This window comes from Dasypus novemcinctus, chromosome 17 (assembly GCF_030445035.2).
Source record: "Dasypus novemcinctus isolate mDasNov1 chromosome 17, mDasNov1.1.hap2, whole genome shotgun sequence".
NCBI classification, from domain to species: domain Eukaryota; kingdom Metazoa; phylum Chordata; class Mammalia; order Cingulata; family Dasypodidae; genus Dasypus; species Dasypus novemcinctus.
Window position 1 is genome coordinate 20,542,616 of NC_080689.1, and position 17,030 is coordinate 20,559,645.

The 17,030-nt window shown below is 37.6% G+C and overlaps 1 protein-coding gene across 8 annotated transcripts in view; it reads left to right on the forward strand.

Moving 5' to 3' along the window:
* The window catches only part of LTBP1 (latent transforming growth factor beta binding protein 1), a 410,312-nt gene that overhangs the window by 243,209 nt on the left and 150,073 nt on the right, over positions 1-17,030 (forward strand). For all 8 annotated transcript variants that reach the window (XM_058278378.2, XM_058278382.2, XM_058278380.2 and 5 more), the window contains 2 exons: positions 1,207-1,309; positions 5,346-5,417. In XM_058278378.2, the coding sequence (XP_058134361.1) occupies positions 1,207-1,309; positions 5,346-5,417 (175 nt within the window). The remainder of the gene's footprint in view (positions 1-1,206; positions 1,310-5,345; positions 5,418-17,030) is intronic.

Sequence of the window (17,030 nt, forward strand, 5' to 3'; positions counted from 1 at the left end):
GAGTAAAACCGGATAGAAAGTGCTGTGGAGTAAAGAGGAGGGAGGAACGGACTGAAACGGAGGAGGCAGTGCCTGGTCACCATGGTTCTTCTGAGCCGGGTTTCACGGGATGAACAATTTCTCTGGAGAAAGTGGGGAATGGAGAAAAAGGATGTGACATTCTAGGGGAAGAAGTAGGCTTTGGAAAGACATGCAGAGAGGAGAAAGGGGCTGGAGAGAAAGCTGAAAAGATTGTCTCAGGCAGGACCAAGGAAGACCATTGATATCAGGCTAAGGAGTTTGCAACACAGGACTTGGGCAGCCGCAGGTGGTGGTGTATTGTGGAGTGACGTGAGCACATCTGTCTTTGGCAGGATTGCAGTGGGAACCACTGGGAGGATTTTGTGGAGGCTGAGGGGAGAGGAAGGCAGTGTGGCCTCTTTGAAGCACTGTTTGCCCAAGTGACAAACATGTGGGGCTTGCACTTCACCTGCTCAGAGAGTTGGGGGGCACTCCTGCCCGGCTGGCTTTTGGATCAGGAAGTAGAGCAGGGTCTGTTTTCCTAGACCGTTTCCCACCCACACTGACACGTTCTGACACCCGCACCCCACCTCAGACGGTTCCACCCTCCCCTGGTTGAGGAGGGCCCGGTCCTTAGCCTTTGCTGCTTCCAAGCCCTCTCTCCTGCCTGCCCCGCTGGCTGGCCTCGCTTCACCCTGCCCTGTCACCTTCCTGGCTTCGGACCCCTTGTCTGCCTGGAGCTCCTGTCATCTGCCAGAGCCGGTCGGACCCAGCCGAGCCTCCTGGGGAGGGGACCCGAGCCGGTCCTCACAGCTCACACCCGCGCTGCGCCCTCGGAGCTCGGTGCCCTGGTGGTCCACAGGGAGGATTTAAGCAGACGGTTACAACTTTTAAGTATTAAGCTTGTTATTTAAAGAAAAAAAAATGGCTTCGGAAGCTTCAGTCCATAAAAAGTGCTCTGAGCAGTGACAGATTTTGTGAGACTCCAAAAACACCACGGGGCTCTTCTGTGGGAAAATGCTGGTTCCATTTTGTGCCATATTCATTCTGTTCTGGTGTTTGGTTTCAAAGTTTTACGGTGTTTCTCCCCGTCTAATTGTATCGATAACAAGGGAGCAGTTTTGTAAGTGATGTGAGGCGCCTTGGCGCTCGCTCGGAGCCGGTGGCCTGCCCTGCTCACCTTCCCATTTCTCCTCCTCGTTGCAGTGCGGCAAGGCGCTCCCCGGCCTCTCCAAGCAAGAAGACTGCTGTGGAACCGTGGGTACCTCCTGGGGCTTTAACAAATGCCAGAAGTGCCCCAAGAAGCCGTGTAAGTGACGTCCCCCCTCCTTTGCAGCTTAATGTGGCACGGCTGTTTTCGTACAATTACTGTTTCAAAGACAGGGCAACATTAGACTTTCAAAGAACTCTCTTACAGACTTCTAGAAGAAACTGCTCTACTTTGCCTTTCTAGAAACTTTGCAGGTCTGAGGAAGTTTTCATATCGATTCTGTTTTTTAATAAGCACATATCCAGCACCTTCTGCAGTTGGATTGTTTAAAAAAACAGCAGTCTTCTAAGAGAAAATGAGCTAATAAATAGCCTCTTTGTTTTCTTGGGCGAAGAGAAAATATCTTTTAAAATGGTAAACAAATGTTTTAAATCCTATAAAAAGTCAGTGCAGCTCTTATTTCTTAGGTTAAATTCCATCAATTAACATTTTATTAGTATTTGCAATTGGTTATAGTTTGAAAAAGTTTCACTAAAAGGAAAGCTGAAGTGGAAAAGTGATCAGTTGCTGATTGATTAAAGAAATCAGTAGGACATGTACTTTATTTCTTGGTCATTACTCTGATGCTATCACAGTCCTCAGCAATATGTATCTATATTAAAAAACCCCAGGCTTTGATTAGTCAAAATTCTGTTTTTCAGAACCTTCTGGTTTGACAAAATCTAGATTTACACCTTTCTACTACTTTATACCCAATTGTTTGTCTTTTTAATTTTTGCATGTAGCAATAACTCTGGATAAACTGATTTCTAGTAAACAATTTTTAGAAAGACAGGCAACATGCTTTAAGTTGACTTTTTTCACACCTACTCTTACCATGTTTTTGGCAAGTAATTTTTTTTTTTTTGATAGTCATCCTTTGTCTCATATAATGGAAGATTTTTTAATAGCTTTTTTTTTCTTAATACTTTATGCTATAAGGAAGTTCTCTTTTGCTTCAATGGGATAATTTCTATTTACCCTTCTTAAAGAAGTGATTTTTACTTTGATTGGTTTTCCTGTCTTTAAATCTCTCTTTATCTCTCTGTTCAAATATAGAAACTGCCATCTTGGAATCACCACTCTATACGCCTTTCTTATATACTATTTGTCTTCTGTCAACAAACCGATGTGTTTTAAATAATTGGCTGTATCACTTGACTTCCTTGTGTCTCATATTTAGAGGTCCTCTAAATCTTTTGTGGCCTATAGTGTATTCATTTATTTTGTTGATACTGTCCTTGTCTTCTTTTGAGGACTATTTGTGGAAGTGCCAGTAGAGTTTCTGTTAATTAACAAATTCTTCATTTAGGAAAAAAGCCACGTAAATAAAGATATTCAGTACTGAGAGAATGTCCCCAGTGGACTTTGTAAACTGATTGGATATTGCTTTGTAATGTGGTTTTCCAGCACATGGGTTGAATATAATGATCTCTTTTCACTAGACGATTCATTTGCCTAAAATTACTTTGACACCCTGACCAGAGGGATATCTGGGAAACATTTTGTGTGTTTAAAGAGCATGCAATTCAGGGTTAAGTAGTTCTGAGTTTGCCTCCCAGCTTTTCCAATCACTCTTGAGTTTTCTAGGCCATTAAACAGGAGACTGTCTAAAAATTTTTAAGAGCATCTCCCCTCCCATTTTTTTCTTCCTACTCATCACTTACACTATGTGTTTGTCTCCAGGAATGTCCTGGAGGAGGAGATGTTTCCCACTGCTAGGTCTAAGAATTGACGATGAGAGAAGACAGGTTGTTAACAACTTGTTTTGGGGCTAAGTTTATGTTCTCTAAATCTTTGTCTATCATCTCTTTTATTTTTCTTCTTCATTTTCTCCTTCTCTCTGTATCTTTTTCTTAGCTGCTATTCCTTCCTTTTTTGTCCAAATCCTAAAGTAGCAGAGAGGGACAAAAGTTAAGGGTAAAGGGAATCATGCAGTTTTTTTTTTTTAAACCCTTAACTTCCACTCCTGACCTTTTGTCATTTTTATCTGGAATTGCATCATGTGGGGATGAATTCACTGCTTTATATGGTTTTATTAGCTCTACATTTTAATCTTGATAAGAGATCAAAGTAGAATGTGAAAGTACAAAGTTGCTATCACTTTTTCTAAATGCTGATGAAAAGAAATTCATATGTTGACTCATATGATGTATATAAAACTGACGGGACTGGCTCCACGTGTCTCCACTTCAGCTTGGGCTGTGTGGGTTATTAGTAAGGTGAACTATTAACATCTTGACATTTACTGTTTGTGCCGTCTTAAGTGACTCACCGAGGGTCACATTCTTCCTGTGTCATTTCAAAACGTTTCCTTCCTTTGGTTGGTACTACTACTCCCTAAATCATATTCACTTTGGAAGAGAGCAGACTTTCCTTGGCTTTATCTTCTCTGGTTTTGTGTTCCATGACTTTTTTTTCCACTCAAAGTGGTTCAAACTTCAGTTTTCAAGCAGCTTTTATTTAATGTTTGAAGTTTTTGTTTAGACACATACAGAAAGACCTTTCATTGTTGAAAACTTACTTTTAAATCTGCAAATGATTTCGTTAAATAGTCTGTAATCTATTAGAAATGTGCTTAGCGTGAAAAAAGCTACTTGTCCTTTAAACATTCTTAGAAGAAAAGTAACATAGAATCTAAACTTAGGCAGTCTCTAAGAGATCATCTGATCTGCCTGCTTGCCTTGAAGCAGATGGTGCTTGAAACTTCCAGAACAAGTTATTACCTCTTTTGTGATTGACCAGTGCGCAGATGGAGATGCACAATGCCTGTAGGTAACCTGCTCAGAGCATCTGCATCAGATGGGACAAGACGACACCAGAACAATGTGCCGACATCTCCCATCTTCGTACTTGCTATTCCTGACTCCTGACTTTAATTTTTCTTTTCCATAGTTCTGAAGGGTCTGAAGAAAGGGGAGAAACAGAAAAAGAAAGGAAAGGAGGGGACACTACTAGTCAATAGTCACCCTGTTCATGAGTGATGAGGGATAAAAAAACATGTGGAGGGCAAAAATAATTTCATTTAGAAAAAGGGCATTGACTTTCCCTATTTGCTTCTCGTTTAAAACTCTGTCGTGTTAACTACCCTATTAATGATTACAGACCATTTTCTATTGCTCATTTTCCTCTTAATAAAAGAATACCGAATTGTAGGAAATACCAGTAACATCTGTTACTTAATGAGTACTTACCTTATGTCAGGTTGGGTGATTGGAACTTCCACACCAAACTTGCCCTACAGGGTAGGTATGAAGATTCCCATTTTATAGAATGGAAATTTGAACCCAGGAAAATTGTTTGCCAATATCACATAGCTGTGAGTAAGTGGAGCCAAGACTTAAACCCAGGTCTGTCTGGTCCTAAAATTTATTCTTAATCCACTATGCTGATAGCCTCTCAGGTCTCATTTTTGGGTGTTCAGAAAAGCTCAGGGATTTTTGTAGAGACCAATGACTCTGATATTCTATTGTTTATCAGTTTTCCGAGTGATGAATCATCCAGCCTACCACAGCAGTCCTTTTAATTTCATAGCCACCTCTCATCACCTGCCTATTTCTCCTGGGTTAGGAGTAGTAAGACTCAGTTCATAACATGGATATAGGAGTCGACAGTTAAGGTTTCAGGTAGTTTATTGTTTAAACTGAGACACTTTTGGGAGTGAAATGGAGTGCTGTCAATTAACTTTGCTGGAACAGCAGGCAGAATCCAGGGTTTTTCCATGCAAACCCAGGAGATGTGTGCTTCCTACCTATGATGAATAAGAAAATTCAAATGCCTGAAACAGATCAATAGGGAGAAATAGGTTGTTTGTGATGTAACTGTTTAATCACCAATTAGAAGAAAATATAGAACAGTTTCATTCCTTCAATTAGCATAAAGATTTGCTGTCAACTTCTTGGGACTAAGTCTATTGCAAAATAAGTACACTGAAAAGCAGATAATTGGAAAAATTGTGGAGCAGTATATTCAGTTGATACCTTATAAACGATTAAGTCCACTGATGTTTAAATACCTTTGATTATCACGTATAGTAATTTAGGATTATAAGAATTTTAATTGAGCACATAACAAAAAATTATTTCTTCCCTAACAGCTTATCATGGATATAACCAAATGACGGAATGTCTGCAAGGTTATAAGCGGGTTAACAACACTTTTTGTCAAGGTAAGGTTAATTGAATTCATTGGTATGGACTTGTTGTGGCTATATAGAAATGTGAGTTGTTTGGCCACGAGTTGCTCGTTAGCCCAGCATGTGAAGGTCTCACAGGGTCCTGCTCACTTCATTTAGCTAAGGAAATACTGAAGCTTAGTGTATGGTTGCTGGGGTTGCTACTGTTTAACTTTGTGGATCTTTTCCCCTTGTATTAAATAGTAATAAAATCCTCAGGGCTTTGGATCATAGTATAGAGCAGCCGTGGTTTCCACGTTAGGCTCCTCCCATCCATGCATGGGCAAGTAGCCACACACACACACGCACACATGTACCCACACCTGGCAGATCTACTTCTTTCCTGAAAAATGATTGGGATACAGGATCCCTTTTTCTTCTCTCGTCAAAATATTGCTGACCACTTAGAAATCCAGTTAGAGAATGTCAATGACCCAGCCTAACTTAACCCAAGCACTAAATATCAGAGCAAACACACTTTTTCCTAGGGAATAGAGAAAGCTTTATAGCTAAATGTGAAATATTTTGAGTACTTTTGCTCAATTTATATAGAAAGTGTACAGCAGAGTTTCACAAGCAAAAACCATCTAATTCAGTGTCTGCCCTTCACAAATGAGAAAACTCAAGTCCATAGAAGTTAAATGACTCTCCAGTGACTACCTAGAGCTGAGCTGTTAACTCAGATTTACCCGAGTCTAGTTTAGTACTTTCATATAAAAATCGTATTTGTTTGTTGATTGTCTGGCTGACGCTCATGTTTACTTTGTGGATTGTCTGACTGATACTTGTAATTTCTTTTTAAATGTCTAGGATGAAGGTATTACTGTTATTAACTTGGAAATATATGTACTTTGAAATACACAGAGAAACAGAGAGCCTCTCAGAGGTTTTGTTTGTTTGTTTTTTGAAACAAAAGCCTTTTGAGAATAAAGCATATCTCTTCTAACTTCTGGTCTGGAGCTCTGTACCTTTACTTTCATGTGTCTGTGATAGAGCAGATAAAGGTCATGTTACAAAGTATAGATTCATCCCCTATTACAATGGTCATATCAAAGGATATCTAAATTACCTTAGGATTTTCTCAAGTAACTTATTTATTCCATAGCATATCAGTGCAACTTTTATGATAGTATGGCTTTTGTTGACTTAAAGAACTTTCTTTTGAAATGCATGTAGGTTTACCAGATCTTTCATAGATTTTGCTTTAAACTCTAATAAACCCTAGCCATGTGTACGAGAAGGATGGAAAGTATAATTAACAACTCAAGTAGGGGACACCCAAGATACCTTTTAAGAAAGATCTGCAAACTTTAGTAACATGAGAGTAATGAACTAATGAACATTATTTTAAAATCAGTAGAATTTAGGATATAAATGAATCGAATTAAATGGATGGAAGCATGAATGAATGAATCAAATGAATGAGTGACTATATAGATAAATGTATATTCTGTATTTTAAACCAAGTTATTGCTTCATGAATTTGAATAAAAAAATCTATGTAAGAAAAGCCCTAGTCCATTGTGGCAGTACATTAATTGAAAGAGAATGAGCACGTCATTGAAAGTAACAACCTCATTGTACTTTATGCTCTTTAGACTGCATTTGGGATTTGGATGTTCAGTTTTCATTGTCTTTTGGGGTCTGACAAGGCTTGTAATGGGCCTGGAAACATGAGTGTGTTTAGACTGAAGGGAAATATAATGATTGCCTTTAAATGTTTGATTTGATTGTCCTACCAAACAAGACTTTTTATGAGCTGCTTCAAAAGCCAAAGTCAGTAAGATGGAGTCACAGAAAGGCATAGTTATAACTACAAGGATGCCTTTTCTGTGGAATAGTTTTCCAACACTCTACTGAAATGTCTTGGGAAGTTCAGAACTTCCTGCCCAGAGGTGCAATCCAACAGAGAGTCAGTAACCATTTGCCTGGGTTGCTATATGAGATATTTCTGTCTGCAGTGCCTGGGGCGATGTAACCTCCCTAGGCACCTTCCAGTTCTCTGATGATATATTAACTCTGTCACCTGGTACAGAGGCTGTGCATGAGAGGAAAGAAGTGACATCTTGATTTGGCACTTAACCTTAACCCTGGACTTCTAGTTTCCTGAAATTTACTCTTTGTGTAGGCTTTTCTGTTTGCTCCATTAGTCTCTAAGTCAGAAGAAAGTCTTTGTTTATCCTCACCATTCTAATCATGCATGTCTAATTGTTAGACACTTTCTCCAGAATGTCATATGTTCCTAATTTCTGTGAATGTCAGATGGTGGAGAATATACTTGTGTTCTCTTCCTTCCATAAGTGTGGATCTGTGCATGTGTGTTTGCCATTCATTCACAGGTATTTGGGGACAGGAGACCTACTTTTTTCAGAGTGTTTTATGGTGTTATTTCTTTGCCTACATATTTGGAAGAATCCAGTAGAGAAGACTTCTGGACTTGAAGTTTTCTTTATAGAAAGGCTTTTAATTATGGATTCTTTTTTTTTTTTTTTAAATAACTAGAGCCTTATTCAGATTTTCCATTACTCTTTGTCAGTTTTGGTAATTTGTGTTATTTTAGAAATTGGCTTATTTCATCCAGACTTTCAAATTTAGTCATATGAAATTTTTTCTTAATATGCTCTTCTAATCTTTTTAATGTCTTTTGAATATATAGCGATTTCCTCCTTTAATTCTAATATTCATTATTCATGCTCTTTTCCTTTTTTCTTCATCAATTGTGCCAGAAATTTATCAGTTTTATTGATTTTTTAAAAAGGTTTTTGGCTTTGTTGAAAACATTTGTTTTCTATTTCATTAATTTCTGTTTTTTATTCCCTATTTTTCTATCTTCCTTTTGTTCAGTTTGCTGTTGTTTTCTCATTTTTTTCAGATATAGACTTAGATCACTGATTTTTGTATTTCTTATTTTCTAAAATATAAATTTAAGGCTATAAATTTATATTAGTCCAAGCTCTGACTTTATCTGACTCCCTCAAGTTTGTCATATTTGTAGTATCTTTAAATTCAATTTATTTTTCTAATTTTTATTTGACACCTGGTTAATTTAGAACTGTAAACTTAATCTCCAAACTTTTGTCAATTTTATAGTCATCCTTACATTATTGATATGTGATATTGCACTGTAGTCACAGAATATATTCTGTATAATTTTAATCCTTTGAAATTTTAAGAAATTTGCTTTATGATCCAGCTTATGGTAATTTTGGCAAATATTTCCTGTACGATTGAAAGAAACATGTATTCTGATGTTGGTTATAATATTCTATATGCATGTATTAGGGTAGTTAAAATTTGTTTTTCAAATACTCTGTACCCCTATTGATTTGTTTTTCTGGTTTTAATATTAGTTATTGAGAAATATGAGTCAAAATCTTCCCCCCTTTAATTGTGGCTTTGGATTTTGCTCTTTTTAAGTCTGTAAAATTTTGCACTATACATCTTGAGGCCGTGTTATTTGGCTTATCCAATTTAGAGTTAGTATATCTTTCAGGTGACTTGTTCTTTTTATTAATAAGTAATGTTCTTCTTTGTCTCTAATAATATTTCTTCTTTGTCTGATATTAGTTTACTCCCTCTGTCATGTTTTCCCATTATGTATTTTTTCCAACCTATTACTTTCAATTTTTCTGTGCCCTCGTATTTGAGGTGTGTTCGTATAGGTCTTGTATGTAAATGATATATAATTATGTTTTTAATCTAGCAAGATAATTTTTGTTTTTGTTAGCTTACTTGGCATTTACATCTAATACAGTTATTACTGTACTCTATAAAATCTGTCATATTCCCATTTCTTTTGCTGCTTTTTTTAAAAAAAGATTTATTTATTTGTTTATTTCTACCCCCGCCCCCCCACCCCGGTTGTCTGTTCTCTGTGTCCATTTCCTGCGTCTTCTTTGTCCGCTTCTGTTGTTGTCAGCGGCACAGGAATCTGTGTTCCTTTTGTTGCGTCATCTTGTTGTGTCAGCACTCCGTGTGTGCAGCGCCATTCCTGGGCAGGCTGCACTTTCTTTCGCTCTGGGCAGCTCTCCTTATGGGGTGCACTCCTTGTGCGTGGGGCTCCCCTACGCGGGGACATCCCTGCGTGGCACGGCACTCCTTGCACGTATCAGCACTGCGTATGGGCCAGCTCCACACGGGTCAAGGAAGCCTGGGGTTTGAACCATGGACCTCCCATGTGGTAGACGACACCCTAACCATTATCGCCCTATGTCTTTTTGAGTGAATTAAAATTTATTATTATTGAATAATTCTTCATGAATTGGCCCTTTTTCATTGTGAATTGTCCCTCTTTATCTTTTGTACTGCTCTTTGTCTTGAAGTCTAATTCTTTCTATTATTTATTAGTTCTACATTCTTTTACTTCTCATTTAGAGATGACCTGAAAGATTAGAATAAGCACTTTTAGCTTTTCTAAATCTAATATAAATTAGTATTTCCAACTTTCTGGACAATGCAAGAATCTTTGAACACTTGAACTACCCTTAGCCCCCACTCCCATTATTGTCATTGGGATTTTAATTATCTTTGTTTTAAAATCCATAAGATAATATTTTTGTTGTTTTATACAGCTAATATTTATTGACATTTTCCCTCATAGTCACCTGTTCCATTGCTCTACTTTCTTTACTGTAGTTCCTCACTTACTTCTGGGATTGTATTCCATCTACCTGAAGAATTCATTTTCTTTATTGTGAGTTGCTGCTGCTGAATTCTCTCGAATTCCTTCTTTCTTGAAAATATTATTATTTTGCCTTCATTTTTAGAGGATTTTTTCATTTTGTATAGAATTGTTTATTTTGCTTTCATTTTTTCCTTATGAACTTTAATGAGGGGTAATTAATCTACAGTAAATTACATTCATTTAGTGTACAATTTGATGAATTTCAACAATTGAATATATTCATGAAGTAACCACCACAATCAATCAATCCCAAAAGGGTCCTGCGCCCCTCTGCAGACCATCCTTTCTCTGCCCCCTAGGCAACCACTGATCTTTTTGTCATTGTAGGTTAGTTTGCATTTTATATAATTGAAATGGTACAGTAGACATACTCTTTTATGTCTGCCTTAATTCACTCAGAATTATGATTTTGACATTCACCCATGTGCTATATCAAGTTTTTAAATTGCTGTGTAGTATTCCACTGCATGGATGAACTAGTTTTGTCTATCCATTCACCTGCTGGTTAGCATTGGAGTCATTCCCTGTGTTTGGCTATTATGAACAAAGCTGCTGTGAACATTTATGAATAAGTCTTTGCTGTGTTCCTATATTTTTATTTTTTCCTTGGAAGTATCTAAGAGTGAAATTGGTAGGTTATGTTTAACTCTCTAAGAAATTGCATCCAACAAATTTTGATATATTTTCATTAAATTTCACTAAACATATTTTCTAATATCTTTCGTGATCTCTTCTTTGATTCATTAGTCAAAATATGTTGTTTAATTTCTGCATTCAGTATTTTCTAAGATATCTTATCATTAATAATTTCTAATAAATTTATTTGAGTTCAGAAAACATACTTTATGATTTCAATCATTTAAATTGATTGAGATTTGTTTTATGCCCAGCATATGGTCTCTCTTGTTCAACATGGCAAGCTCTCTTTAAAGGTATGTGTTTTATTCAGTTGTTGATTATAATCTTCTATAAATTTCAGTTATCTCAAGATGTTGATAGAGTCGTTCAGAATCTCTGTGTATTTACTGATTTTTTTTTCCTATCAGTTGTTGAGAGAGGGTGTTAAAATACCCTGGTATGATTATGGAATTGATTATTTTAACTTCTGGCATGTTTGCTTTATGTATTTCAAGGCTTCATTATTAGCTGCATATACATTTAATGTGGTTAGGTCTTCCTGATGAATTGATCTTTTTTCATTAGGAAATGTCTTATATTTTGAAATGCTCTCTTCTTGAAGCCTGTTTTATCTAATATTTATATAGCCACTCCACAGCATACTTATGCTTATAATTTTGCATGTCAGTCTCTTGCAAGTGATTTACTTTCAATCTATCTACCCATATACAATGGGTCTCCTATAGACAGCATATAGTTGAGTCTTAATTTTTTTTATATGTTCTGATAATTTCTGCCTCTTAATTGTAGTATTTATCCCATTCAAATTCAGTGTAATTGTTGTGATTGGATTTAGGTCTACCATTTTGTTGTTGTCTTTATCTCATTGGGCAGTTTTGTTCCTTTCTTTCCCCTTCCTTGGCTTTTTTTGGATTATTTGAAGCTATTTAGAAGTCTATTTTAACTTTTCTTTTGGCTTTTTAGCAACACCTGTTTGCATTATTGTTAAACAATTGCTCTAGAACGTACAAGATATGTGTTTAACTTTCCACAGTCTACATAGAGTTAACATAATCTCACTTCACAAAAAAATACAGAAATCTTTCCACCAGATAGCTCCACTTCCTGCTTCCTGGCCTGGGGTTGAAGCTCCTACCTATGCTGTATATCACACCCCAAGTGAACACTGCCATGAGAGTCCCTCAGGTATTATTAAGATTTTCTATTTTGTTTTGACATTATTTGTTTATATTGTAAACAATGTATATATGTATACATTGTTTATAAGTATGTAAGTATTGGTTTACATCTGTTTTCCTGACAGACTCTCATCTCATTGATTTTTTTCCCTTAGAATGTATGGTTTTATTGGAATGTAATGAACACCACTGAATTGTGTAATTGGAAGTGGATAAAATGGGAAATTTAGTTTGTTTATATGTTATCAGAATAAAACTTTTTAAAACATACCATAGAACTGTACAACACAGAGTGAATCCCTAATGTAAACTATGGACTATAGTTAATAGTATACTTAGAGTAAAATTGTTTCTACATTTGTTACAAAATTACTGCACTAATGCAAAAATGTCATCATTTGTTACAAAATTACCACACTAATGCAAAATGTTAAATGGGTGGTGGTGGGGAGATATATGAGAACTCTTTCTTTCTGTGTGATTTTCCTGGAAACCTACATTTGCTCTGATTAAACACACACACATGCACAAAGACACACATTTCTGCTCTCTTTTTCATGTGCCCTTACTGCTTAGAATAATATGAAAAGTAAAATACTACTGTGAACACAATTTGGATAGCTGCCCAGGTCACACAGACTGGCCCAGGAGCCATACTTACATGTTTTTAGTAGAAGGCTCTGTTCACTGGGTCTCAGAGGTGACCATATAACTCAGTACCTTACCCATTCCTAGATGCAGTAAGTGGTTCAAAGAACAGGTATCTGATTCAAAGAGGGTCAACTGAGTTTTTCCTGGGATTTTACAAATGAAAGCTCCAGAACGAAAGTCTGCCTTTCTCTCAGGTTTCCTCTGGAAGTGGAATGGGATGCAGTGGGGGTGGAGGAGACCCAACACGGAGTCTGTGCATTGAGATATCCCCAAGGCTCTACCTTTCCAGTTTAAGTCAAACCCATAAGGATCTATAACTTAAACTTGCAGCATCAATACAATCCATGAACGTTTAAAAATCTCAAACATTAGAGCAATGTATTATACAGAAGGAATAACACCTTGTTTTTGCCTTCAGCAAACAACTTGTTTCCTGTCTAGGTTAAATTTTCAAAGGAGGTTTTGCTTGCAGTCTCTCTTTCTCACAGAAATCCACCAATCTTTTGGAACTCTTCTCATTTTATTTTGTTGTTGTTAAACCTTATTTAATGAATGATTAAAAAGCACTGTCAAAATGTTACTACTTAACCAAAATATTTTCCTCCAAGCCTCCCTGTTATTATCTTTATGTCACTTATATATGAACATACATAAATAAGTGTACAGTAAAAGTTGTGAACTTACAAAGCAAACATGTATAACATCATATGAGGTCCCATGCATCAGCCCTCCATCAACACCTTGCATTGTTGTGAGATGTTTTTTACAAATTACGAAAGAATATTGTCAAAATCTTACAACTAATTATAGTCCTTATCTTATATTTGTTGTGTTTTCCACCCAAAATACCTTATTATTATTTTTTAAATATATTTTTTATGACAGAAGTTGTAAACTTATAAAACAGTTATGTACATATGCAGAATTCGCAAACTACACCCCTCTATCAACATATACCACACTGTGGTGGAACATTTGTTATATATAAGATAATATCATCTGATTGTTGCCATGTCCATAGTATACATTTGGCTCAAATTTTCCATACTACTCATTATCAACACAGTCCATCTTTGGCATAGATGCAAGAATATTATATCATCACTGCTAACTACAGTCCATAAGTCATTCCAGTTATATTTTTCTCATGCGTTCCTGACACCCTGCAGTGGTGATATACATTTGCTCTAGCTCACAAAGGACACCCTTGCATCTGTACCATCAACCACAATTCTCATCCACCTCTTGTTTTACTGTGCCATTCAGTTTCCAGATTATTCTCTAGCATTGTCAATTGGCATTTACATCCCTAGACTACCATTTTCAGTCACATCCTTACTTATAAACGAGCTATTACTATTTTTTACCATCCATTCTATACATTTCCACACTTTTACAGTAAAGTAATTAAAACCTCTATATACATTAAATATCAGTAGTCCATCTTGGTCCTTCTCTTACCTTCATTAAGAATCTACCACCTACCACCAGGTCTTGAAGGTATTTTCCTATAATTTCTTCCAGAAGTTTTATGGTTCTTGCTTTTATTTTCAGGTTTTTGATCCATTTTGAGTTAGTTTTTGGACAAGATGTGAGATCAAGGTCCTCTTTCCTTCTTTTGGCTATAGATATCCAGTTCTTTCAACACCATTTTGCCGAACTATGTGGATTTGAACAGGCTAGTCAAAAATCACTTGACCATACATGTGAGGGTCTGTTTCTGAGCCATCAATTTGGTTCCATTGGTCTATGTGTCTGTCTTTATGCCAGTAAAGTAGCTGTTTTTACCACTATAGCTTGGGTAGTATGATTTAAAGTCTAGAGATGAGGATTCGCTTTTCCTTTTATGATGTTTCTGGCTATTCAGGACCCCTTACCCTTCCAAATAAATTTGATAATTGTGTTTTCAATTTTTGTTTAAATGCTGGTGAATTTTTATCAGGGTTGCATTGAATCTGTATATCAATTTGAATAGAACTGACATCTTAGTGATATTTAGTCTTCCAATCCATGAGCATGGAATGTTCTTCCAATTATTTAGGACTTTTTAAATTTCTTTTAACATTGGGTTGCAGTTTTCTGAGTTTAAGTGCGTTACATCGCTGGTTATGTTTATTCCTGACTACTTGAGTTTTAGTTGTCATATTTTATTTTCACCACTCTTTTGAGACTTTTAGTTACTTTTATTGATATAATCTTCATTTCTAGACTTTCTTCCAGGCCTTGCTCTCCTGTCTTTTCTTTTCAGACTCTAGCACATCCTTTCGTATTTCCTGAAAGTCTGGTTTCTTGCTTAGAAATTCTCTCAGTTTCTGTTTATCTGTGAATATTCTAATCTTGCCCTCATTTTTGAAAGACAGTCTTGCTGGATATAAAATTCTTGGCTGGAAGTTTTTCTCTTGTAGTTTCTTATATATATCAGACCACTGTCTTCTTGCCTCCATGGTTTCTGGTGAGAAAAAAACACTTAATCTTATTGGGTGTCCCTTATATGTTATGCATTGCTTTTCTCTTGCTCTTCTCAGAATTCTTTCTTTGTCTTTGGCATTTGACATTCTGATGAAAATGTGTCTCGGAGTTGGTCTATTCGGATGGGAGTACGTTGTGCTTCTTGAACATGGATATCTATGTTCTTCACTAGGTTTGGGAAATTTTCTAACATTATTTCTTTAAATATTCCTTCTGTCCCTTTTCTCTTTTCCTTCTGTGACACCCATAACACGTATGTTTGTACATTTCTGGCTGTTGTTTAGTTCCCTGAGACCTTGTTCAATTTTTTCCATTCTTTTCTTCTTCTGTTCTTTTGTATGTTCACTTTCAGAGGCCATTTTTTTAAAGCTCACCAAGCCTTTCTTCTGCCTCCTCAAATCTGCTATTATATGATTCCAATGTTTTTAAAATTTCATTTATTGCGCCTTTCATTCCCATAAGTTCTGCTATTTTTCTATGCATGCTTTCAAATTCTTTGTGCTCATCCAGTGTCTTCTTGATATCTTTAATCTCTTCAGCCATTTCATTGAATTTATTAAGGAGATTTGTTTGAACATCTATAATTAGTTGCTTCAACTCCTTTATGTCATCTTGAGGCTTATCTTGTTCCTTTAACTGGGCCATAGCTTCCTGTTTCTTGGTGCGGATTGTAATTTTTTGTTGTTGTCTTGACATGTGGATTACTAGAGTATTCTGGGTGCAGTTTTTTCTTTAGTTTAGGGCTTCCTACCCTTTCTCCCTTGCTGGTTGTGCAGTAGGAGCCAAGGATGTAACTGGTGCTATAAACTGTGGAGGCTCAAGCTGTCCTCATTGCTCCAGGGGCCGATGGTGCTTCTCCCAACTTTCTCCTTTCCCAAAGGTAGGGACAGAGTCACAGTTGCATGGAACAATTGAAGTCATGCAGCCCTGAACTGTAGTTGCCCAGAGAGACTGATGAAGCTTCATACCCCTTTCTCCCCTGCCTGGGGTGGGGATGGAGCTGCAGGTGTGGGCAGCAATCTATGCAGTGCAGGTCCAAGATGACTGCAGTTGCCTCAGTAGACTTTTAATTATTCAGTTTGTGCCAGCCAGAGGTACCCTCAGTTACCGGGATAGACTGGTGCCGAGCTAGCCAGCCTCCTCCCTGCCAGAGGTGGGACTGAAGCCTGTGATATTTGGTCCAGCCGGACTTCCCCTCAGGCTGGGGATGAAGTCAAAATGGCGGCCACCAGCCTTGTTCTGACTTGGGCAAATTCACATCCCAGCTGTTCCTAGGGTTATTCCTTAGCCATCTGAGTCTGCAGTCAGCAGCTGGAATCGGTAGTCATTCATCTCCTCCTCCTCTGTTTTTGAGAAATGGAGCTTCCACTTCTGGTCACAGAACAGCTCCTAGGATGGCTTGTACTACCAGAGTAGGACAATCACCGGCCTCTGCAGCTTCCTCCATGTCATTGGTGGCGCTGGGTCTTAGGCTATACCTGCATTCTGACCTGGATGGAAAGAAGCTGGTCCCCTCCAGCACTGGAATTTTCAGTCTTTCCCTCTTCCCCTTGTGCCAGGTGAGGACTTAAGATGGCAGCTTCCGGCCTCTCAAACAGGCTCAAACTTTAGCTGTTCTCAAGATTATACTTTAGCCTGCTGAATTTACTCATCATTAGCTGAAGATGGTGCCCAACCGTTTCTTCCTCCCCCATTTTTGGGAAGTGAAACTTTCAATTCCAGCCACGGAACAGCTCCCGAGGCGGCCTGTGCCTCCAGTGGAGGATGGGCCCCGGCCTCCGGGCCGTGGAGCGCTTTACTTACAAGTCTTCTGTGCAGGTGGGCAGTCTCTGCAGGTGGGCAATCTCCACCTTCCACTCCTTCAAGGATGTTGCACGATGCCTTTCTGGCCTCTTGAAGCCCCCAAACAGGTGCTTCTTGCTCGCTCCAGAGAGCTGTGGGTATTTACCAACTGCCCTTTAGCAGGAGCTGACTCCAGGAGCTCCT